This window comes from Salvelinus fontinalis, chromosome 39, assembly GCF_029448725.1.
Source record: "Salvelinus fontinalis isolate EN_2023a chromosome 39, ASM2944872v1, whole genome shotgun sequence".
NCBI lineage: Eukaryota > Metazoa > Chordata > Actinopteri > Salmoniformes > Salmonidae > Salvelinus > Salvelinus fontinalis.
Window position 1 is genome coordinate 7,101,239 of NC_074703.1, and position 25,765 is coordinate 7,127,003.

A 25,765-nucleotide genomic window follows, 5' to 3' on the forward strand; every position below is an offset into this window, starting at 1 on the left:
ATTGCTGGGATTCTTTCCATGAATTTGTGTTGAAATAAAAAAAGCCCTACAGGTGTAAAAATGTAGCTAGAAATTCTCAACTTACTTCACTACAAGACCTAGAAAGAACTTTGTTCCCTTCAGCACTGCAATATATTGAGGCATTCTTCTGCAATTTGGCAGTTGTTGACAACTGAGACTCTCTCAAGTCAATACCAGTATGTCTATAACTGTAATACACAATCTTACCATGCTTCAGCCTCCAATAATCTCCAACGACCACCATTTGGAGAAGACCTAACTACCTAACCTACTACCTAACTACCTAACCTACTACCTAACTACCTAACCTACTGGCTAACTACCTAACCTACTACCTAACTACCTAACCTACTACCTAACTACCTAACCTACTGGCTAACTACCTAACCTACTACCTAACTACCTAACCTACTACCTAACTACCTAACCTACTGGCTAACTACCTAACCTACTACCTAACTACCTAACCTACTACCTAACCTACTACCTAACCTACTACCTAACTACCTAACCTACTACCTAACCTACTGGCTAACCCTTTAGCTCCACTCCTCCTCCCTCCACAACCTGGGGGTAGACGTAATGTAGTAAATGTACATCTGGTACACTCCAATTAGTATGATATGTTACGTTTAATATGTGGATGTACACCAAACATTTCGTATGATATGTTAGGAATTACAATTCATACAATATGTTATGAATTTGCATAACGTAAGATATGTTGCAAATTACAATTTGTTGTGGCTAACGTTAGCTAAGTGGCTAATGTTAGCTAGGTCGTTAATGTTAGCTAGGCTAGGGGTTAGGTGTTAAGGTTAGGGGAAGGGTTAGTTAACATGCTAAGTAGTTGCAAAGTAGCTAAAAAGTAGCAATTAGTTGCAAAGTTTCTAATTATCTAAAATTGTCCGTGATGAGTGTCGAACATGCAACCTTTGGGTTGCTAGACGTTTGCATTATACGCCAACCATCCACCATACGTTTGTTTTTTGCCTTAAGTAATCCTCTGTTTTATGTAACCATACCAAACATATCATACTAATTTAAGTGTCCCGGGTGTATATTTACTATGTTACGTCTAGTCAGTGAGACCAGGCTGCCCTCCATCAGGTGCCCTAATAGACATCTCATCAGTCTGGAGGAGCAGCCAGGCGTGAAAAGAATGGTGCCTGTAAAAGAGAGAGAGAGAAAGAGAGAGAGTGAGAAAAGAGAAGTAGGCTTTTTAAAGCATAGTTAGACTCAGCAGGTGACTCAACTGGCTGAAGAAGGCAACATGTGACAGAGCTCATAATTGCCCTTGGAGCATATTGCCTCATCTTGCCATCCCATCATTTGTGCCAGTCACTTGTGATAAATTAATAAAGCCATCTCTGATTTTTGCTAAATGAGTAAGGCCTTGCCTGATTGGTTGGCGGGGCAGGAAATGAAGACTGGTGTCTAAACGGATCCCCTCCTCTGAGGTACTTGTGTATATCTAATGGGATCTAAAATTGGACAAAGGTGTCAGGTCCTCTTAGGAGGTGGGTGTGTGAACCACATGGATCTCTGGTTGAAGACACTTGAGGGTAATAGTGGAGGGAACGACAACACTGCAGCTAAGCTTTTGTTTCACGTCTTCAGATGAATGTACTAATTGGAAGTGGCTCTGGATAAGAGTGTCTGCTGAATGACAAATGTAAACGGAGCTCTAAAAGACTTGATTTAACTGATAATGCTCTTCAATAACTAAAGACTATTGAACACCTTGTGGATTTAATAGCTGAATCAGTTGTTCCTTTTGGCATGAAACAAAACCATGCGCCCACTGCAGTTCTCCAGGACCAGAGTTGTTGTACAATGATGTGATCGAGCTATGAACAGATTATCATAAAATGTGTACACAAAACTCTATGCATGGCAACATTTACATATCCAAGGTGTAACATTTATTTTTGCATTCAAAATGCTGTGTAGTCAAAACTTCAACTTGTACTTGAGTCGTTGCTCAACCTACGTAGTGTCTGAACTGATGCTAATAAATGTGACACTAACCAGCCACTTCTGTTAAAATATATCTAGTACAGTCGCGTGTGCTGTGTCAGTCTGTGGTAACAACCGCTTATTTAAGATGCAAATGAGATCAAGGTGTGTAAGAGTCTTTTAAATGTAAGAGGTGCCCTACCAAAAGTAGCACTGGAACTTTTAAGTCCTTTGAGTAGAACTAGGATGCCATAGCCTGGTAAAACCATACTGAAAGCTGCGCTCAGCATGATTGAATGGGGAGCGCAGCATCCGGTCTGGTTTACACCAGGCTAAGGACATTAACAATCCTTGGTGAAATCTAGCAGCTTTCACTGTTTGGTGATTTCATTCCAGTAACAACAACATGCTTTTTAATCATTTGCTCATTTTTATTCAGCAGAATTTTTTAATACAACGACAAGGGCTGTCATAAGGAAACAAATTCAAACACTGTTTCTGCTACGGCATACAGAGACAGAGAGAGAGAGAGAGAGAGAGAGATCATCATGTCACCATCATATGTAAACATTACAGAAAGAGGGAGGAGGAAGATGAGAAAATGCTGTTTGTCAAGGTGTTCTGGCCACGAGAGAGAAGAAAGACGAGAATAAAACACTCCCAACATAAACGTCATTAAACGTCATATGACATAGGTATACATCAAGGACAGAAATAAGCTCGTCCGGTTGGTGTGGCTCTCCAGCTAGCTTTTTAAAATAAACTTCATAAAACAGCATTATTCATTTCTTGTCATTCATTAAGGAAGCGTTTCTCTCTGCAAAAAGCTGTTAATATTAAAAGTGAATGGATCCTCTGCTTAAATCCCCCTTCTCAAGGCCTAGCCCCTTTCCTGTTCAACGGATAGGAGGGATTGGCTGTGGTAGGGATAGGGTAAGGTAGCGATGCACATGATTAGCTGACGTGGGCGCATGACGTCACTAATCAGGAAACGTGTTGAAAGGATGCCATGTTAATTAACGGAGCTCTGCAGCGGGGGGGGGGGACATGATAAGAACAACTGGTAGTGGCTCAGGCAGGGTGGAGAAGAGGAAGGATTGGACAGTCACTGTTTTTATGAGTTCATAGCTATAGCATGCTCTTTCAGAGTCAGGAGGGAGGAGGAGGAGGAGGAGGAGGAGGAAGGGATGCACAGAGTAGCAGGAGAGAGGACCGGAAGGATGAACATGGAATAAAAGGAAGAGAGAGAGTCAATGCTTGTCCTTTATTTTGTTTTATTTTCGTTGAATTGTTTTCTGTCACTTTTTCTCGTCCAATGAGTGCATCTCGTCTTCCGCGTTGGTCTTTGGAATGGCGCCGTGCGTTTTTCATTTTTTTAGTTTGTAGCCAAACTCGTCTGCGTCATCGTCGCGGAAGTCTCCGTAGCGCCAGATGTTGAGCTGAGATAAAACATGAGGCAGAAAAGACTATGAGCGCTTAGTGAATAGCTGACAATAAAATAGACAAGCAACAGTTTCACATTAACCTTCAGTTCAAATGGGAGACTTAGCCTCCCCCTGAGACAGAGAGAGAGACAGAGAGAGAGACAGAGAGAGAGAGACAGAGAGACAGACAGAGAGAGAGACAGCGAGAGAGACAGAGAGAGAGACAGAGAGAGAGAGAGAGAGAGAGACAGAGAGCAAGAGAGAGAGCGAGAGAGAGAGACAGAGAGAGAGAGAGACCGAGAGACAGAGAGCAAGAGACAGAGAGCAAGAGACAGAGAGAGCGAGAGAGGAAGAGGTAGAGACAGGGGCAGGTAGAAAGAGGTTGAAAGGTAGAGAGAGAGAGGTAGAGACAGGGGCAGGTAGACAGAGGTTGAAAGGTAGAGAGAGAGAGGTAGAGACAGGGGCAGGTAGACAGAGGTTGAAAGGTAGATAGAGAGAGAGAGAGAGAGAGAGAGAGAGAGAGAGAGAGAGGTAGAGACAGGGGCAGGTAGACAGAGGTTGAAAGGTAGATAGAGAGAGAGAGAGAGAGAGAGAGAGAGAGAGAGAGAGAGAGAGAGAGAGAGAGAGAGAGAGGTAGAGACAGGGGCAGGTAGACAGAGGTTGAAAGGTAGATAGAGAGAGAGAGAGAGAGAGAGAGAGAGAGAGAGAGAGAGAGAGAGAGAGAGAGAGAGAGAGAGAGGTAGAGACAGGGGCAGGTAGACAGAGGTTGAAAGGTAGATAGAGAGAGAGAGAGAGACAGGGGCAGGTAGACAGAGGTTGAAAGGTAGAGAGAGAGAGGTAAAGAGGTATAGAGAGAACATCAGTGTACTCTCACACCCCAGTGAGAATGAGGGGAGCATCCTCATTTAATCCCCGTCAGACATATCCCTGTTTATTCCCTCTATTCCATTAAATCCACTCCGCTCTGCATCCCTCATCAAGCATCCAAGCCATTTCCTGCTAAACGTTCCGTTTGACGCGCAATGGGAAGGGTGGTGGTAGTGTGTGTGAGGGGGCATTCTAGGTGTGTACGCAATAAGTTGTGTGTGTGTGTGTGTGTGTGAGAGATGTTTCACGACACCAACCAAGGCCCCCTCCTCTCCTCATCAGCAGCGTGTGATCAGCTGTTAACATGACGATTCACAGCCAATTAGCGCCCATGCTAATTTGCGCTAATCGTTAGGAAGCGGCTGCCATGTCGTCAATGTTGTCTTTCCTGTTTCTTTTCCTTTTCCGTCGATGCTTCGTCACTCCTTCCGGCCTTTTGGAGAACTACATCTAATTTACACCAATTTTGCCTGTGATTGGACGATTGTTTGAGCATGGCGTTGTGTGATTGGACAATATGTCAAAGCAGTGAGAGTGTTTGTCTTGTGACTGGCTGTTGGAGAGAACTGTGCCTTCTTGAAGGTCACAGTGTTTAAGGAGGATTAATGTATGCCACCTGTTTACCATAAAGCAGGTAAAACAAGCACCCCAAGATTAGACAAACTAATCTATATAAGTTCATTGGCTATGCTCTTGGGCAAGATACAGTAAACAGTTACTGTATAACTAGGAATATTAGGATTGAGCGGTGTTTTTTTTATTTTTTATTTTTTTTTTTTTTTTTTTTAACCTTTATTTAACTAGGCAAGTCAGTTAAGAACAAATTCTTATTTTCAATGACGGCCTAGGAACAGTGGGTTAACTGCCTGTTCAGGGGCAGAACGACAGATTTGTACCTTGTCAGCTCGGGGATTTGAACTTGCAACCTTCCGGTTACTAGTCCGACGTTCTAACCACTAGGCTACGCTGCCGCCCAGTTTCATTATCCTTGCCATTACACCACACACCTAGAATGCCCCCTCACACACACTACCACCACCCTTCCCATTGCGCGTCAAACGGAACGTTTAGCAGGAAATGGCTTGGATGCTTGATGAGGGATGCAGAGCGGAGTGGATTTAATGGAATAGAGGGAATAAACAGGGATATGTCTGACGGGGATTAAATGAGGATGCTCGTTTGGATTGGTTGCTGTGCTGTGAGCGGACCCTGGGGTGTGTGGGGGCGGGCAAGAGGCCTGGATGCCATCTATCCCTCTCTCCATCCCTTGCTTTCTTTCCATCAGCGTGGGCCTGCACAGATTGTGGGCCAGTGTCCATTTAGGACAGCACTGCCTGCCAATGAGATGTGTAATGTCTTCAGAGAACAGACAGGTGGAGAGGAAGACAGAGGGAGCAGAGAAATGAAGGAGAGCTCCTTTCTTCTACTAGTAGTTGTAATTACAGCTTTGGAAACACCGGTTTCCCTGTCATGCCAATAAAGCTAGGCTGAATTTGTATTGTGTTGAGCGAGCTAGTACGAAACAGGGTGAGAAAAGTGAGTAAGAGGGAGAGAGGTAGAGAGACGTAGAGAGAGGTAGAGAGAGAGAGGGAGCAAGAGACATAAAGAGGTAGAGAGACGTAGAGAGAGAGAGGGAGAGAGAGAGAGGGAGCAAGAGACATAAAGAGGTAGAGAGACGAAGAGAGAGAGGTAGAGAGAGAGAGGGAGCAAGAGACATAAAGAGGTAGAGAGACGTAGAGAGAGAGGTAGAGAGAGAGAGGGAGCAAGAGACATAAAGAGGTAGAGAGACGTAGAGAGAGAGGTAGAGAGAGAGAGGGAGCAAGAGACATAAAGAGGTAGAGAGACGTAGAGAGAGAGGTAGAGAGAGAGAGCAAGAGACATAAAGAGGTAGAGAGACGTAGAGAGAGAGGTAGTGAGAGAGAGGGAGCAAGAGACATAAAGAGGTAGAGAGACGTAGAGAGAGAGGTAGAGAGAGGGAGGGAGCAAGAGACATAAAGAGGTAGAGAGACGTAGAGAGAGAGGTAGAGCGAGAGGGAGCAAGAGACATAAAGAGGTAGAGAGACGTAGAGAGAGGTAGAGAGAGAAGGAGCAAGAGACATAAAGAGGTAGAGAGAGAGGTAGTGAGAGAGAGGGAGCAAGAGACATAAAGAGGTAGAGAGACGTAGAGAGAGAGAGGGAGAGAGAGAGAGGGAGCAAGAGACATAAAGAGGTAGAGAGACGTAGAGAGAGGTAGAGAGAGAGGTAGTGAGAGAGGGAGCAAGAGACATAAAGAGGTAGAGAGACAAAGAGAGAGAGGTAGTGAGAGAGAGGGAGCAAGAGACATAAAGAGGTAGAGAGACAAAGAGAGAGAGGTAGTGAGAGAGAGGGAGCAAGAGACGTAAAGAGGTAGAGAGACGTAGAGAGAGAGGTAGAGAGAGAGAGAGAGGGAGCAAGAGATATAAAGAGGTAGAGAGACAAAGAGAGAGAGGTAGTGAGAGAGAGGGAGCAAGAGACATAAAGAGGTAGAGAGACGTAGAGAGAGAGGTAGTGAGAGAGAGGGAGCAAGAGACGTAAAGAGGTAGAGAGACGTAGAGAGAGAGGTAGAGAGAGAGAGGGAGCAAGAGACGTAAAGAGGTAGAGAGACGTAGAGAGAGAGAGGGAGAGAGAGAGAGGGAGCAAGAGACATAAAGAGGTAGAGAGAAACTTACCCTGGCAGTCTTGGCAGACTCCTGACCGTTGAGATACTCCGTCACCTGAGAGAGAACATGCATTAGTGTTGCAACTAAACCAGACTGAATGCTGTGGAGAGAAACACATAGGGTGCATCTCAACTCTCTAACGTAGCCTCCTCGACTCGTCTCCTTTCCTTCATTGAAAATCGGCTCAGTGCAGATGAATGAGGAGGACACAAGTGGAGGACGCCACTTTAGACTATCAACACGCACCGACAAACACATTCCCACCCATACATTCATAATACACATGTCGACAGGCTTCATTGGTAGCCCTGCATTGCACATGGTAACAACAAAAACAGCTAGGTCATCATCAGATCAATAGGAAACGCGGATGCTAACCGCTAGCCCACGTGCTAACAGCTAACAACAGTGAGCAATCAAGCAAAGTGGCTCTCGTCTATACAGCGAGCTAGCTTTTAGAGCCTTCCTATTTAGCATTTAATTACAATCAAAATGCATTCACGTTTCAGCGTTAGGCTAGCAGGGTAAGAGAGGCGCACTACCTGCCTACACTAGTGATGAAATCAGACCTGTATTGTGATTGTACTGCATCACAAGGGCAGGTGATTAGTCGGCGAGGGCCCTGATAGAGCAGTGAATGGTGGGAATAGAGTCAGGAAGTCAGAATCCTCTAGGATATTGAGGTCTGTAAATGAAGTAGATTGTGCTTGTATATGTGTGTCTATGTCTGGGTCTTGGTTAGGGCTGGGAATGATGATATTAACACGATACTTAGGTGCTGATATGTTATGTAGGGGCGGCAGGTAGCCTAGTGGTTAGAGTGTTGGGCCAGTAACCGAAAGGTTGCTGGATCGAATCCCCGAGCTGACAAGGTAAAAATCTGTCGTTCTGCCCCTGAACAAGGCAGTTAACTGTTCCCCGGTAAGCCGTCATTGTAAATAAGAATTTGTTCTTCACGGACTTGCCTAGTTAAATAAAGGTTAAATAAAATGATCACAATCCTATATGTATTGCGATTCGATACTGTGATTTGTTGTTCCAAACATATTGCTCACCATATGTCTGAGGCAGAGGAACAAGAGAGAGCCATGAGAACACAAGTTTGATCAGTCATGGAAATGTGCTGAAAACAAATTGGCTTCCTACTTAAAAAGAAGATGGAGAACAAGCTATGAAGGAAAATACTGGAGATGTGGTGTGCAGTTACAGCCAACTAGCACAAAAATAATATCATCAAAACAATATGATATATCGTCAAATGTAACTGTAGTGATTTGTCTCCCCATCCTTAGTCTTTGTGTAAGTGTGGGAGATTAGGCTGGCTTGGATAGACAGGATTTTACTTGTGATGCTTCGGCTCAGATATATATATATATATAAATATATATAAAAGAGAGAGAGAGAGACAGAAGAGAGAGAGAGAGACAGTAGAGACAGAGAGACAGAGAGAGAGAGAGAGACAGAGAGAGAGACAGACAGAGAGAGAGAGAGAGAGACAGGAGAGAGAGAGACAGTAGAGAGAGAGACAGTAGAAAGAGAGAGAGAGACAGAAGAGAGACAGAAAGAGAGAGACAGAAGAGAGAGAGAGACAGCGAGACAGAGAGAGAGAGAGAGAGAGAGAGAGAGAGAGAGAGAGAGAGAGAGAGAGAGTGAGAAAATCGGCAGACAGGCAGCGCTGGGCATATTGACCTCTTATTATGCCAGAGTGTCCATTTAGCCCCATTGACTGAGCCTGACGATGAGTCACAAGACACACACAGCATGACGGGACTGAGGGATGGGGGAGGGAGGTAGAGTGAGGGAGAGAGATGAGGGAGGGGGTGGAGAAGAGCAAAAATGAGAGAGGGAGACAGAAAGGAAATGTCCGGTTACGGTCAAGAGAGACTGTGGGTATTGTCTGTCCGTGTGTGTGTATAGAGGCTGAAAAGCTCCAAACGAGGACGGTGCTCTGCACTGTGACTGAGCGGTTTAGCTCTACATGGTTCTGGCCAGCCCTCCTCTCTCTCCTCCAACCCTAGCTAACCCAGCCTCAGCTCTGGCTCCTTCCTGCCAGCGTGATCGATGGGGAGGCTTTTGGAGTGTGTGTCTCGGGTCAGTCAGGGGAAAAGTGGGTGAGGAGAAGGGGGGAGGGAGGATACACAAGATGGAGGGTGGGTTGAAGAGGAGAAAATGGGTGATAGGGGAGAATTGGGAGAGGAGTGGGGAAGAGAAAGGGGTCAAAGGTGTTGAAGGGGGGAGAATAGGAGTTAGGGGAAGGGGTAGAGGAGGACAGGAAAAATAATGGATGAGAAGAGGGGACGGATAAGGAGGAGAGAAGGGGTGAGAGGGTGAAGAGTGGAAGAGAGTGAGTCAAAGGCTGAGGGAGGAGAAGGGGGGGTGAGACAGTCTACTCTTTACAGTACCATATTAACCACAGAGGGTTTCATCATGCATCATAACTGACCAGGAGAACAGATGAGACTCCTGGCCAAGGAAATGAACACAGATATAAGAGAACAGCAGATGTTGAAAACTGCAGAGCGTGGATTCTGCATCGGGATTAATTGCTTAGCTAGCTGGTATACACTGGTTCATTTGATAGCAACCCAGAACACACGAAAAACATACTTCAGTACAGCTGGATCGTACAGCTTTGTGTGTGTGTGTGTGTGTGTGTGAGTGAGAGTGTGTGTGTGAGTGTGAGAGTGTGTGAGTGTGTGTGTGAGAGAGTGTGGTGTGTGTGTGTGGTGTGTGTGATAAAGTGTGTGTGATGGAGAGCTGGAGAGAGAGAGTGGTGTGTGTGAGAGAGACTGTGTGTGCGTGGGGTGTCGAAAACTGCAACCGCTGCATAAGCTATCAATCAAAGCTAACTAAGAGTGAGAATTTAGAAAAGGGGACAGCAGATGTTCACATATCTCCTTACCAAACAGATGTCACCATATGGAGGTCCTAGTCAATAGCATTAATGTCTTATTTCAGAGGTCTCCGGTGACATTTGAGTGGCTGGGAGGGGTCCGGATACGCCATGTTAAAGGTATTTTGGTGCCCAGTGTCCTTCATGACTACTGATGTAGGTTAAAGTCCCTAGATGGAATTCCATCATCTTGTCATTTCCTTCCATCTACCGTCTGCTTTGGAGACCTCTTAGAGTAACCCCATCTCAATAATGACCTCATATTTGGTCCTGGCCAATAGCAGGGGATTATATGGAGGCATTACTATATGAATGAAAGGGAGCTGCCAGACAGCTAGCCAAGCTCTTTGTCCTTTAACTAAGGGGTGCCTTCCTGACAGCCCGTCTCCTGCTGTTCTCTTCAGTACAGTATGTGAGAGCAGGAAACCAGTGTGTGTATGTGTGCCTAGCATCCTCCTAATATGGGCCCATATGCTGTTCCAGAAAAGCCCTTTCAGGACCCTTTTCACAGCCACCAGACTTCCACTGGAGGAGAATCACTAGCCAATAAACAAAAAGAATACGGAACCAAATAGCTCAACTAAATGAATAAATAGGATAGGGGGGTAGGCTTTGTGTATTTCAGAGAGAGAGAGAGAGAGAGAGAGAGAGAGAGAGAAATAATAGTACTGTATGACCCCACAGAGCTCCATATGCCAGATAGATGCCCCTGGTCCCATCTATACCAGGTTGGTGTTGGTGAACAACCTGCCACTACCTGGCAGACTGGGAGGTGGTGGGAATATGGTGAACAACATGCCACTACCTGGTAGACTGGGAGGTGGTGGGAATATGGTGAACAACATGCCACTACCTGGCAGACTGGGAGGTGGTGGGAATATGGTGAACAACATGCCACTACCTGGCAGACTGGGAGGTGGTGGGAATATGGTGTTGGGGAACAACATGCTACTACCTGGTAGACTGGGAGGTGGTGGGAATATGGTGTTGGTGAACAACCTGCCACTACCTGGTAGACTGGGAGGTGGTGGGAATATGGTGTTGGTGAACAACCTGCCACTACCTGGCAGACTGGGAGGTGGTGGGAATATGGTGAACAACCTGCCACTACCTGGTAGACTGGGAGGTGGTGGGAATATGGTGTTGGTGAACAACCTGCCACTACCTGGCAGACTGGGAGGTGGTGGGAATATGGTGTTGGTGAACAACCTGCCACTACCTGGCAGACTGGGAGGTGGTGGGAATATGGTGAACAACCTGCCACTACCTGGCAGACTGGGAGGTGGTGGGAATATGGTGAACAACCTGCCACTACCTGGTAGACTGGGAGGTGGTAGGAATATGGTGAACAACCTGCCACTACCTGGTAGACTGGGAGGTGGTGGGAATATGGTGAACAACCTGCCACTACCTGGTAGACTGGGAGGTGGTAGGAATATGGTGAACAACCTGCCACTACCTGGTAGACTGGGAGGTGGTGGGAATATGGTGAACAACCTGCCACTACCTGGTAGACTGGGAGGTGGTAGGAATATGGTGAACAACCTGCCACTACCTGGCAGACTGGGAGGTGGTAGGAATATGGTGAACAACATGCCACTACCTGGTAGACTGGGAGGTGGTGGGAATATGGTGAACAACCTGCTACTACCTGGTAGACTGGGAGGTGGTAGGAATATGGTGAACAACATGCCACTACCTGGCAGACTGGGAGGTGGTGGGAATATGGTGAACAACCTGCCACTACCTGGTAGACTGGGAGGTGGTGGGAATATGGTGAACAACCTGCCACTACCTGGCAGACTGGGAGGTGGTGGGAATATGGTGAACAACATGCCACTACCTGGCAGACTGGGAGGTGGTGGGAATATGGTGAACAACCTGCCACTACCTGGTAGACTGGGAGGTGGTGGGAATATGGTGAACAACCTGCCACTACCTGGCAGACTGGGAGGTGGTGGGAATATGGTGAACAACCTGCCACTACCTGGTAGACTGGGAGGTGGTAGGAATATGGTGTTGGTGAACAACCTGCCACTACCTGGCAGACTGGGAGGTGGTGGGAATATGGTGTTGGGGAACAACCTGGTGTTGGGGAACAACCTGCTACTACCTGGCAGACTGGGAGGTGGTGGGAATATGGTGTTGGTGAACAACCTGCCACTACCTGGCAGACTGGGAGGTGGTGGGAATATGGTGTTGGGGAACAACCTGCTACTACCTGGCAGACTGGGAGGTGGTGGGAATATGGTGTTGGGGAACAACATGCCACTACCTGGCAGACTGGGAGGTGGTGGGAATATGGTGTTGGGGAACAACCTGGTGTTGGGGAACAACCTGCTACTACCTGGCAGACTGGGAGGTGGTAGGAATATGGTGTTGGGGAATAACCTGCCACTACCTGGTAGACTGGGAGGTGGTGGGAATATGGTGTTGGGGAACAACATGCCACTACCTGGCAGACTGGGAGGTGGTGGGAATATGGTGTTGGGGAACAACCTGCTACTACCTGGCAGACTGGGAGGTGGTGGGAATATGGTGTTGGGGAACAACCTGCTACTACCTGGCAGACTGGGAGGTGGTGGGAATATGGTGTTGGTGAACAACCTGCTACTACCTGGCAGACTGGGAGGTGGTGGGAATATGGTGTTGGGGAACAACCTGCTACTACCTGGCAGACTGGGAGGTGGTGGGAATATGGTGTTGGGGAACAACCTGCTACTACCTGGCAGACTGGGAGGTGGTGGGAATATGGTGTTGGGGAACAACATGCCACTACCTGGTAGACTGGGAGGTGGTGGGAATATGGTGTTGGGGAACAACCTGCTACTACCTGGTAGACTGGGAGGTGGTGGGAATATGGTGTTGGTGAACAACCTGCCACTACCTGGTAGACTGGGAGGTGGTAGGAATATGGTGTTGGTGAACAACCTGCCACTACCTGGTAGACTGGGAGGTGGTGGGAATATGGTGAACAACCTGCCACTACCTGGCAGACTGGGAGGTGGTGGGAATATGGTGAACAACCTGCCACTACCTGGTAGACTGGGAGGTGGTGGGAATATGGTGAACAACCTGCCACTACCTGGTAGACTGGGAGGTGGTGGGAATATGGTGTTGGTGAACAACCTGCTACTACCTGGCAGACTGGGAGGTGGTGGGAATATGGTGAACAACCTGCCACTACCTGGCAGACTGGGAGGTGGTGGGAATATGGTGAACAACCTGCTACTACCTGGCAGACTGGGAGGTGGTGGGAATATGGTGAACAACCTGCCACTACCTGGTAGACTGGGAGGTGGTGGGAATATGGTGTTGGTGAACAACATGCCACTACCTGGTAGACTGGGAGGTGGTGGGAATATGGTGAACAACCTGCCACTACCTGGCAGACTGGGAGGTGGTGGGAATATGGTGAACAACATGCCACTACCTGGCAGACTGGGAGGTGGTGGGAATATGGTGAACAACCTGCCACTACCTGGCAGACTGGGAGGTGGTGGGAATATGGTGAACAACCTGCCACTACCTGGCAGACTGGGAGGTGGTGGGAATATGGTGAACAACCTGCCACTACCTGGCAGACTGGGAGGTGGTGGGAATATGGTGAACAACATGCCACTACCTGGTAGACTGGGAGGTGGTGGGAATATGGTGAACAACATGCCACTACCTGGCAGACTGGGAGGTGGTGGGAATATGGTGTTGGTGAACAACCTGCCACTACCTGGTAGACTGGGAGGTGGTGGGAATATGGTGTTGGTGAACAACCTGCTACTACCTGGCAGACTGGGAGGTGGTGGGAATATGGTGTTGGTGAACAACCTGCCACTACCTGGCAGACTGGGAGGTGGTGGGAATATGGTGAACAACCTGCCACTACCTGGTAGACTGGGAGGTGGTGGGAATATGGTGTTGGTGAACAACCTGCCACTACCTGGCAGACTGGGAGGTGGTGGGAATATGGTGTTGGTGAACAACCTGCCACTACCTGGTAGACTGGGAGGTGGTGGGAATATGGTGTTGGTGAACAACCTGCCACTACCTGGTAGACTGGGAGGTGGTGGGAATAAGGTGTTGGGGAACAACCTGCCACTACCTGGCAGACTGGGAGGTGGTAGGAATATGGTGAACAACCTGCCACTACCTGGCAGACTGGGAGGTGGTAGGAATAAGGTGTTGGGGAACAACCTGCCACTACCTGGCAGACTGGGAGGTGGTAGGAATATGGTGAACAACCTGCCACTACCTGGTAGACTGGGAGGTGGTGGGAATATGGTGAACAACCTGCCACTACCTGGTAGACTGGGAGGTGGTGGGAATATGGTGTTGGTGAACAACCTGCCACTACCTGGCAGACTGGGAGGTGGTGGGAATATGGTGTTGGTGAACAACCTGCCACTACCTGGCAGACTGGGAGGTGGTGGGAATATGGTGAACAACCTGCCACTACCTGGCAGACTGGGAGGTGGTGGGAATATGGTGAACAACCTGCCACTACCTGGCAGACTGGGAGGTGGTGGGAATATGGTGTTGGTGAACAACCTGCCACTACCTGGCAGACTGGGAGGTGGTGGGAATATGGTGAACAACCTGCCACTACCTGGTAGACTGGGAGGTGGTGGGAATATGGTGAACAACCTGCCACTACCTGGTAGACTGGGAGGTGGTGGGAATATGGTGTTGGTGAACAACCTGCCACTACCTGGCAGACTGGGAGGTGGTGGGAATATGGTGAACAACCTGCCACTACCTGGCAGACTGGGAGGTGGTGGGAATATGGTGAACAACCTGCCACTACCTGGTAGACTGGGAGGTGGTGGGAATATGGTGAACAACCTGCCACTACCTGGCAGACTGGGAGGTGGTGGGAATATGGTGAACAACCTGCCACTACCTGGTAGACTGGGAGGTGGTGGGAATATGGTGAACAACATGCCACTACCTGGCAGACTGGGAGGTGGTAGGAATATGGTGAACAACCTGCTACTACCTGGCAGACTGGGAGGTGGTGGGAATATGGTGAACAACCTGCTACTACCTGGCAGACTGGGAGGTGGTAGGAATATGGTGAACAACCTGCTACTACCTGGCAGACTGGGAGGTGGTGGGAATATGGTGAACAACCTGCCACTACCTGGCAGACTGGGAGGTGGAAGGAATATGGTGAACAACCTGCTACTACCTGGCAGACTGGGAGGTGGTGGGAATATGGTGAACAACCTGCCACTACCTGGTAGACTGGGAGGTGGTAGGAATATGGTGAACAACCTGCCACTACCTGGTAGACTGGGAGGTGGTAGGAATATGGTGAACAACCTGCCACTACCTGGTAGACTGGGAGGTGGTGGGAATATGGTGAACAACCTGCCACTACCTGGCAGACTGGGAGGTGGTGGGAATATGGTGAACAACCTGCCACTACCTGGTAGACTGGGAGGTGGTAGGAATATGGTGAACAACCTGCCACTACCTGAAAGACTGGGAGGTGGTGGGAATATGGTGAACAACCTGCCACTAACTGGTAGACTGGGAGGTGGTGGGAATATGGTGTTGGTGAACAACCTGCCACTACCTGGTAGACTGGGAGGTGGTGGGAATATGGTGTTGGTGAACAACCTGCCACTACCTGGTAGACTGGGAGGTGGTGGGAATATGGTGAACAACCTGCCACTACCTGGTAGACTGGGAGGTGGTGGGAATATGGTGTTGGTGAACAACCTGCTACTACCTGGTAGACTGGAAGGTGGTGGGAATATGGTGAACAACCTGCCACTACCTGGCAGACTGGGAGGTGGTGGGAATATGGGGAACAACCTGCTACTACCTGGCAGACTGGGAGGTGGTGGGAATATGGTGTTGGTGAACAACCTGCCACTACCTGGCAGACTGGGAGGTGGTGGGAATATGGTGAACAACCTGCCACTACCTGGCAGACTGGAAGGTGGTGGGAATATGGTGTTGGTGAACAACCTGCCACTACCTGGTAGACTGGGAGGTGGTGGGAATAAGGTGTTGGGGAACAACCTGCCACTACCTGGCAGACTGGGAGGTGGTAGGAATATGGTGAACAACCTGCCACTACCTGGTAGACTGGGAGGTGGTGGGAATATGGTGAACAACCTGCCACTACCTGGTAGACTGGGAGGTGGTAGGAATATGGTGAACAACCTGCCACTACCTGGTAGACTGGGAGGTGGTGGGAATATGGTGAACAACCTGCCACTACCTGGCAGACTGGGAGGTGGTGGGAATATGGTGAACAACCTGCCACTACCTGGTAGACTGGGAGGTGGTAGGAATATGGTGAACAACCTGCCACTACCTGGTAGACTGGGAGGTGGTAGGAATATGGTGAACAACCTGCCACTACCTGGCAGACTGGGAGGTGGTAGGAATATGGTGAACAACCTGCCACTACCTGGTAGACTGGGAGGTGGTAGGAATATGGTGAACAACATGCCACTACCTGGTAGACTGGGAGGTGGTGGGAATATGGTGTTGGTGAACAACCTGCCACTACCTGGTAGACTGGGAGGTGGTGGGAATATGGTGTTGGTGAACAACCTGCCACTACCTGGCAGACTGGGAGGTGGTGGGAATATGGTGAACAACATGCCACTACCTGGTAGACTGGGAGGTGGTGGGAATATGGTGTTGGTGAACAACCTGCCACTACCTGGCAGACTGGGAGGTGGTGGGAATATGGTGTTGGTGAACAACCTGCCACTACCTGGCAGACTGGGAGGTGGTGGGAATATGGTGTTGGTGAACAACCTGCCACAAACTGGCAGACTGGGAGGTGGTGGGATTATGGTGTTGGTGAACAACCTGCCACTACCTGGCAGACTGGGAGGTGGTGGGAATATGGTGTTGGTGAACAACCTGCCACTACCTGGTAGACTGGGAGGTGGTGGGAATATGGTGTTGGTGAACAACCTGCCACTACCTGGCAGACTGGGAGGTGGTGGGAATATGGTGAACAACATGCCACTACCTGGCAGACTGGGAGGTGGTGGGAATATGGTGTTGGGGAACAACCTGGCACTACCTGGCAGACTGGGAGGTGGTAGGAATATGGTGAACAACCTGCTACTACCTGGCAGACTGGGAGGTGGTGGGAATATGGTGAACAACCTGCTACTACCTGGCAGACTGGGAGGTGGTAGGAATATGGTGAACAACCTGCTACTACCTGGCAGACTGGGAGGTGGTAGGAATATGGTGAACAACCTGCTACTACCTGGCAGACTGGGAGGTGGTGGGAATATGGTGAACAACCTGCCACTACCTGGTAGACTGGGAGGTGGTAGGAATATGGTGAACAACCTGCCACTACCTGGTAGACTGGGAGGTGGTAGGAATATGGTGAACAACCTGCCACTACCTGGTAGACTGGGAGGTGGTGGGAATATGGTGAACAACCTGCCACTACCTGGCAGACTGGGAGGTGGTGGGAATATGGTGAACAACCTGCCACTACCTGGTAGACTGGGAGGTGGTAGGAATATGGTGAACAACCTGCCACTACCTGAAAGACTGGGAGGTGGTGGGAATATGGTGAACAACCTGCCACTAACTGGTAGACTGGGAGGTGGTGGGAATATGGTGTTGGTGAACAACCTGCCACTACCTGGTAGACTGGGAGGTGGTGGGAATATGGTGAACAACCTGCCACTACCTGGTAGACTGGGAGGTGGTGGGAATATGGTGTTGGTGAACAACCTGCCACTACCTGGTAGACTGGGAGGTGGTGGGAATATGGTGAACAACCTGCCACTACCTGGTAGACTGGGAGGTGGTGGGAATATGGTGTTGGTGAACAACCTGCCACTACCTGGCAGACTGGGAGGTGGTGGGAATATGGTGTTGGTGAACAACCTGCCACTACCTGGTAGACTGGGAGGTGGTGGGAATATGGTGAACAACCTGCTACTACCTGGCAGACTGGGAGGTGGTGGGAATATGGTGAACAACATGCCACTACCTGGCAGACTGGGAGGTGGTAGGAATATGGTGAACAACCTGCTACTACCTGGCAGACTGGGAGGTGGTGGGAATATGGTGAACAACCTGCTACTACCTGGCAGACTGGGAGGTGGTAGGAATATGGTGAACAACCTGCTACTACCTGGCAGACTGGGAGGTGGTAGGAATATGGTGAACAACCTGCTACTACCTGGCAGACTGGGAGGTGGAAGGAATATGGTGAACAACCTGCTACTACCTGGCAGACTGGGAGGTGGTGGGAATATGGTGAACAACCTGCCACTACCTGGTAGACTGGGAGGTGGTAGGAATATGGTGAACAACCTGCCACTACCTGGTAGACTGGGAGGTGGTAGGAATATGGTGAACAACCTGCCACTACCTGGTAGACTGGGAGGTGGTGGGAATATGGTGAACAACCTGCCACTACCTGGCAGACTGGGAGGTGGTGGGAATATGGTGAACAACCTGCCACTACCTGGTAGACTGGGAGGTGGTAGGAATATGGTGAACAACCTGCCACTACCTGAAAGACTGGGAGGTGGTGGGAATATGGTGAACAACCTGCCACTAACTGGTAGACTGGGAGGTGGTGGGAATATGGTGTTGGTGAACAACCTGCCACTACCTGGTAGACTGGGAGGTGGTGGGAATATGGTGTTGGTGAACAACCTGCCACTACCTGGTAGACTGGGAGGTGGTGGGAATATGGTGAACAACCTGCCACTACCTGGTAGACTGGGAGGTGGTGGGAATATGGTGAACAACCTGCCACTACCTGGTAGACTGGGAGGTGGTGGGAATATGGTGAACAACCTGCCACTACCTGGCAGACTGGGAGGTGGTGGGAATATGGTGTTGGTGAACAACCTGCCACTACCTGGCAGACTGGGAGGTGGTAGGAATATGGTGTTGGTGAACAACCTGCCACTACCTGGCAGACTGGGAGGTGGTGGGAATATGGTGTTGGTGAACAACATGCCACTACCTGGCAGACTGGGAGGTGGTAGGAATATGGTGTTGGTGAACAACCTGCCACTACCTGGCAGACTGGGAGGTGGTGGGAATATGGTGAACAACCTGCCACTACCTGGCAGACTGGAAGGTGGTGGGAATATGGTGTTGGTGAACAACCTGCCACTACCTGGTAGACTGGGAGGTGGTGGGAATAAGGTGTTGGGGAACAACCTGCCACTACCTGGCAGACTGGGAGGTGGTAGGAATATGGTGAACAACCTGCCACTACCTGGTAGACTGGGAGGTGGTGGGAATATGGTGAACAACCTGCCACTACCTGGTAGACTGGGAGGTGGTAGGAATATGGTGAACAACCTGCCACTACCTGGTAGACTGGGAGGTGGTGGGAATATGGTGAACAACCTGCCACTACCTGGCAGACTGGGAGGTGGTGGGAATATGGTGAACAACCTGCCACTACCTGGTAGACTGGGAGGTGGTAGGAATATGGTGAACAACCTGCCACTACCTGGTAGACTGGGAGGTGGTAGGAATATGGTGAACAACCTGCCACTACCTGGCAGACTGGGAGGTGGTAGGAATATGGTGAACAACCTGCCACTACCTGGTAGACTGGGAGGTGGTAGGAATATGGTGAACAACATGCCACTACCTGGTAGACTGGGAGGTGGTGGGAATATGGTGTTGGTGAACAACCTGCCACTACCTGGTAGACTGGGAGGTGGTGGGAATATGGTGTTGGTGAACAACCTGCCACTACCTGGTAGACTGGGAGGTGGTGGGAATATGGTGAACAACATGCCACTACCTGGTAGACTGGGAGGTGGTGGGAATATGGTGAACAACCTGCCACTACCTGGTAGACTGGGAGGTGGTGGGAATATGGTGAACAACCTGCCACTACCTGGTAGACTGGGAGGTGGTGGGAATATGGTGAACAACCTGCCACTACCTGGTAGACTGGGAGGTGGTGGGAATATGGTGTTGGTGAACAACCTGCCACTACCTGGCAGACTGGGAGGTGGTGGGAATATGGTGTTGGTGAACAACCTGCCACTACCTGGCAGACTGGGAGGTGGTGGGAATATGGTGTTGGTGAACAACCTGCCACAAACTGGCAGACTGGGAGGTGGTGGGAATATGGTGTTGGTGAACAACCTGCCACTACCTGGCAGACTGGGAGGTGGTGGGAATATGGTGAACAACCTGCTACTACCTGGTAGACTGGGAGGTGGTGGGAATATGGTGAACAACCTGCCACTACCTGGTAGACTGGGAGGTGGTGGGAATATGGTGTTGGGGAACAACATGCCACTACCTGGCAGACTGGAAGGTGGTGGGAATATGGTGAACAACCTGCCACTACCTGGTAGACTGGGAGGTGGTGGGAATATGGTGAACAACATGCCACTACCTGGCAGACTGGGAGGTGGTGGGAATATGGTGTTGGTGAACAACCTGCCACTACCTGGTAGACTGGGAGGTGGTGGGAATATGGTGTTGGGGAACAACCTGCCACTACCTGGCAGACTGGGAGGTGGTGGGAATATGGTGAACAACCTGCCACTACCTGGCAGACTGGGAGGTGGTGGGAATATGGTGAACAACATGCCACTACCTGGCAGACTGGGAGGTGGTGGGAATATGGTGTTGGGGAACAACCTGGCACTACCTGGCAGACTGGGAGGTGGTAGGAATATGGTGAACAACCTGCTACTACCTGGCAGACTGGGAGGTGGTAGGAATATGGTGAACAACCTGCCACTACCTGGTAGACTGGAAGGTGGTGGGAATATGGTGAACAACATGCCACTACCTGGCAGACTGGGAGGTGGTGGGAATATGGTGTTGGGGAACAACCTGGCACTACCTGGCAGACTGGGAGGTGGTAGGAATATGGTGAACAACCTGCTACTACCTGGCAGACTGGGAGGTGGTGGGAATATGGTGAACAACCTGCTACTACCTGGCAGACTGGGAGGTGGTAGGAATATGGTGAACAACCTGCTACTACCTGGCAGACTGGGAGGTGGTAGGAATATGGTGAACAACCTGCTACTACCTGGCAGACTGGGAGGTGGTGGGAATATGGTGAACAACCTGCCACTACCTGGTAGACTGGGAGGTGGTAGGAATATGGTGAACAACCTGCCACTACCTGGTAGACTGGGAGGTGGTAGGAATATGGTGAACAACCTGCCACTACCTGGTAGACTGGGAGGTGGTGGGAATATGGTGAACAACCTGCCACTACCTGGCAGACTGGGAGGTGGTGGGAATATGGTGAACAACCTGCCACTACCTGGTAGACTGGGAGGTGGTAGGAATATGGTGAACAACCTGCCACTACCTGAAAGACTGGGAGGTGGTGGGAATATGGTGAACAACCTGCCACTAACTGGTAGACTGGGAGGTGGTGGGAATATGGTGTTGGTGAACAACCTGCCACTACCTGGTAGACTGGGAGGTGGTGGGAATATGGTGAACAACCTGCCACTACCTGGTAGACTGGGAGGTGGTGGGAATATGGTGTTGGTGAACAACATGCTACTACCTGGTAGACTGGGAGGTGGTGGGAATATGGTGTTGGTGAACAACATGCTACTACCTGGTAGACTGGGAGGTGGTGGGAATATGGTGTTGGTGAACAACCTGCCACTACCTGGTAGACTGGGAGGTGGTGGGAATATGGTGAACAACCTGCCACTACCTGGTAGACTGGGAGGTGGTGGGAATATGGTGAACAACCTGCTACTACCTGGCAGACTGGGAGGTGGTGGGAATATGGGGAACAACCTGCTACTACCTGGCAGACTGGGAGGTGGTGGGAATATGGGGAACAACCTGCTACTACCTGGTAGACTGGGAGGTGGTGGGAATATGGTGAACAACCTGCCACTACCTGGTAGACTGGGAGGTGGTGGGAATATGGTGTTGGTGAACAACCTGCCACTACCTGGTAGACTGGGAGGTGGTGGGAATATGGTGAACAACCTGCTACTACCTGGCAGACTGGGAGGTGGTGGGAATATGGGGAACAACCTGCTACTACCTGGCAGACTGGGAGGTGGTGGGAATATGGGGAACAACCTGCTACTACCTGGCAGACTGGGAGGTGGTGGGAATATGGTGTTGGTGAACAACCTGCCACTACCTGGCAGACTGGGAGGTGGTAGGAATATGGTGTTGGTGAACAACCTGCCACTACCTGGCAGACTGGGAGGTGGTGGGAATATGGTGAACAACCTGCCACTACCTGGCAGACTGGAAGGTGGTGGGAATATGGTGTTGGTGAACAACCTGCCACTACCTGGCAGACTGGGAGGTGGTGGGAATATGGTGTTGGTGAACAACCTGCCACTACCTGGCAGACTGGGAGGTGGTGGGAATATGGTGAACAACCTGCCACTACCTGGCAGACTGGAAGGTGGTGGGAATATGGTGAACAACCTGCCACTACCTGGCAGACTGGGAGGTGGTGGGAATATGGTGTTGGTGAACAACCTGCCACTACCTGGTAGACTGGGAGGTGGTGGGAATATGGTGTTGGTGAACAACCTGCCACTACCTGGTAGACTGGGAGGTGGTGGGAATATGGTGTTGGTGAACAACCTGCCACTACCTGGTAGACTGGGAGGTGGTGGGAATAAGGTGTTGGGGAACAACCTGCCACTACCTGGCAGACTGGGAGGTGGTGGGAATATGGTGAACAACCTGCCACTACCTGGCAGACTGGAAGGTGGTGGGAATATGGTGTTGGTGAACAACCTGCCACTACCTGGTAGACTGGGAGGTGGTGGGAATAAGGTGTTGGGGAACAACCTGCCACTACCTGGCAGACTGGGAGGTGGTAGGAATATGGTGAACAACCTGCCACTACCTGGTAGACTGGGAGGTGGTGGGAATATGGTGAACAACCTGCCACTACCTGGCAGACTGGGAGGTGGTGGGAATATGGTGAACAACCTGCCACTACCTGGTAGACTGGGAGGTGGTAGGAATATGGTGAACAACCTGCCACTACCTGGTAGACTGGGAGGTGGTAGGAATATGGTGAACAACCTGCCACTACCTGGCAGACTGGGAGGTGGTGGGAATATGGTGTTGGTGAACAACCTGCCACTACCTGAAAGACTGGGAGGTGGTAGGAATATGGTGTTGGTGAACAACCTGCCACTACCTGGTAGACTGGGAGGTGGTGGGAATATGGTGAACAACCTGCCACTACCTGGCAGACTGGGAGGTGGTGGGAATATGGTGAACAACCTGCCACTACCTGGCAGACTGGGAGGTGGTGGGAATATGGTGAACAACCTGCCACTACCTGGCAGACTGGGAGGTGGTGGGAATATGGTGTTGGTGAACAACCTGCCACTACCTGGCAGACTGGGAGGTGGTGGGAATATGGTGTTGGTGGTCAGTGTGTTGAGTGTGTAGAATAAGAATAAGTAAGAGTGTGTGTGTGTTTGGTGGATCACTATACACAGGTGGTGTTTTGGAGATTGTGTGTGTGTGTGTGTCTCTACATGTGTGTATGTGGGAGTGCAAGCGCAGGTGTTGTTTTGGTGATTGTGTGTGTGTGTCTCTACATGTGTGTATGTGGGAGTGCAAGCTCAGGTGGTGTTTTGGTGCAAGTCTGTGAATGTGCTAGATGGCAGGTTTTTGGCAGGCGGTGTGTGAGTGGTTCTGGTTCAGGATGAACAGATCATGTGCATCCTGTTCTTGGTACAGAGAGTACGTTCATTACCATAGTGTCTGACTCAATGCAGGTGATGCCTTAGAACCCCATTATAGTCAATCTGGAATAACGTTCTTCATTTTGTACAACAAAGTTAACGCTCGTTAGCAACACTAAGTATCAGTCGTATTATACACCCGAAGCCTTCTCCGACTTGCAAAACATCCCTCTTTCCCTCTCTCTCCCTTTCCCCCAAAACGCAAAAAAGAGAGACCAAATGTATTCCATCTTATGAATAGTCAGCAATGGATTAACAACTGGTATTCAAGTCCAATTTATCTTCTGAACAGTCTGCCTCTGTACTTGTGAATAACAACGACTCCTCGCTTCGTAGATCTTTCCAGGCTCGTCTGACTCTGCAGTCCTGGGTGTTAGTCTTAAAGCTGCAAGATGTCACTTTTTTGGTCGACCTAACCAAATCCACAAAGAAATGGAGTTATAGATCTGTCATTCTCATTGAAAGCAGGTCTAAGGAGCGGTATATCTGTTCTATGTTCTATTTCTATGCTTCCCATTCTTAAGTTTAGTTTTTGCGTCTTTTACTTTCAATTTTGTACACCAGCTTCAAACAGCTGAAAATACAATATTTTTGGTTATGGAAAATACATTTCAGTGTTTTAGATGGTACAATGATTCTCTACAGTAGACTTGCTTGTTTTGTCACATAAACTGAAATTAGGCAAACTATTAGAATTTTAGCAACCAGGAAATGGTGGAGCTATTTCTGCATAGTTTATCTTTAAGTGATATCCCTCACAGAGAGAACCACACCACTGTCTGTCTGTCTTTCCAATGAATAGTGCATGGCGAGAGGAGACTCAGTGTTCTCCCCATGTCTCTCCAGACATCCTGGTAACATGGATTTGATTTGAAAAGCCCCTCTTTTAATCACAGCAGTCTTCGTCAGAGACTGCTCCCTGGAGGCTGTGTGTGGGAGTGTGTGTGTGCCATCTGTGCATGTCTGTGTGTGTGAGTACAGTATGTCTGCCTGTGTGTGTGTGTGTGTGTTTGTGTGACTGCGTGTCTGCGCGCGCGTGTGTGTGTGTGTATCCCTCTGAAGTCCTTGTGAGGCATGCTGGGACAGGCCCCGGTGCATGCTGGTAGCTCCAGCAGTGTGGTCTGTCGGGGGCTTTCAGGCAGCGAGGGGGACAACGTGGCATGACAGCGCCCCGCAACCGATGGTTCAACGAGTTAAGGAGGACCAACGACAGAGGAGCGCCCCATCAGAGGACCTGGCTTCCGTGAGTACAGGCACACAACGCACCACGTTATATAGGCTATACACACACACATATACACTCTGGGATATGGCTGTTACGGTGACCATATTACCGTCACACCGACGGTCACGAGTCATGACCGCAGTCAAATTCCACGTGACCGCTTAGTCACAGTCATTAGGCTTCTCCAAGCTCTGATGCTGCTGATGGTTATTAGTAGCCTACAAAAATTGCTAACTGTCTGGTACTCAGCACTCTATTGTCCCTCTCTGACATCACTGCAAATGTTATCAAAAATCTAATCAAACATTTCATGAGAGCCCATGAGCTCATGTTGCAACATTTCTATAGGCTATGTAATTGTGTGAGAAAATAGAGTGATGGCCTCTATTAAAAAGAGGAGGATCCCGTCAGCTTTCTATAGGCTAGGCCTACTATATTTATTTATCAACTTTCCTAATATTAAGCACATTGCTTCGCTTTACAACAGGAGTATAGCCTACCTGGCTGGCATGTAAATTAACCACAGGATAGCCAGATCAGGGCTTAACATAAGGACAACTTAGAGTATGCTATTCTGTTCATCTGAAATAGTCTACATTTTCTTCATATCATGTGTCTTTAGACCTGTCTAAAATAAATAATGGATTTACTGTTATGGTGTAGGTTATATTACATGGATTTATTAAATGTAAATGTTCTGAAGGTCTGCATAAGTGGCTTGGAGGCGGTGTGTGGAAGCCAGGAGATGCTAAACATGTTTATGTTAATTAACGGTAAATTACCGCGAGACCGGCAGTTATTAGCTTGACAATCACCGGCTGACAAAACGTTATGACCACAGCCCAACTCTTGGATAGAAACATTGTGAACAAGGTTTTTAAAAAGGTATGTGGGCTACTTCATCTCCACACACACACACACCAGGTAGACACACACACAGGCCGAGAACGTCGAGATTTGACCTACACAAGTGCATTTGATGGTAAAATACACAG

General features: G+C 49.4%; 1 protein-coding gene across 1 annotated transcript in view; it reads right to left on the reverse strand.

Annotated features, from left to right (window-relative positions):
- Positions 1 to 2,390: 2,390 nt before the first annotated feature.
- LOC129838354 (staphylococcal nuclease domain-containing protein 1-like) overlaps positions 2,391 to 25,765 on the reverse strand; it is a gene marked incomplete at its 5' end in the record, with an annotated part of 123,196 nt that continues 99,821 nt past the window's right edge. The window contains 2 exons of the mRNA XM_055905293.1: positions 2,391 to 3,419; positions 6,959 to 7,003. Of these exons, the coding sequence (XP_055761268.1) occupies positions 3,348 to 3,419; positions 6,959 to 7,003 (117 nt within the window). The remainder of the gene's footprint in view (positions 3,420 to 6,958; positions 7,004 to 25,765) is intronic.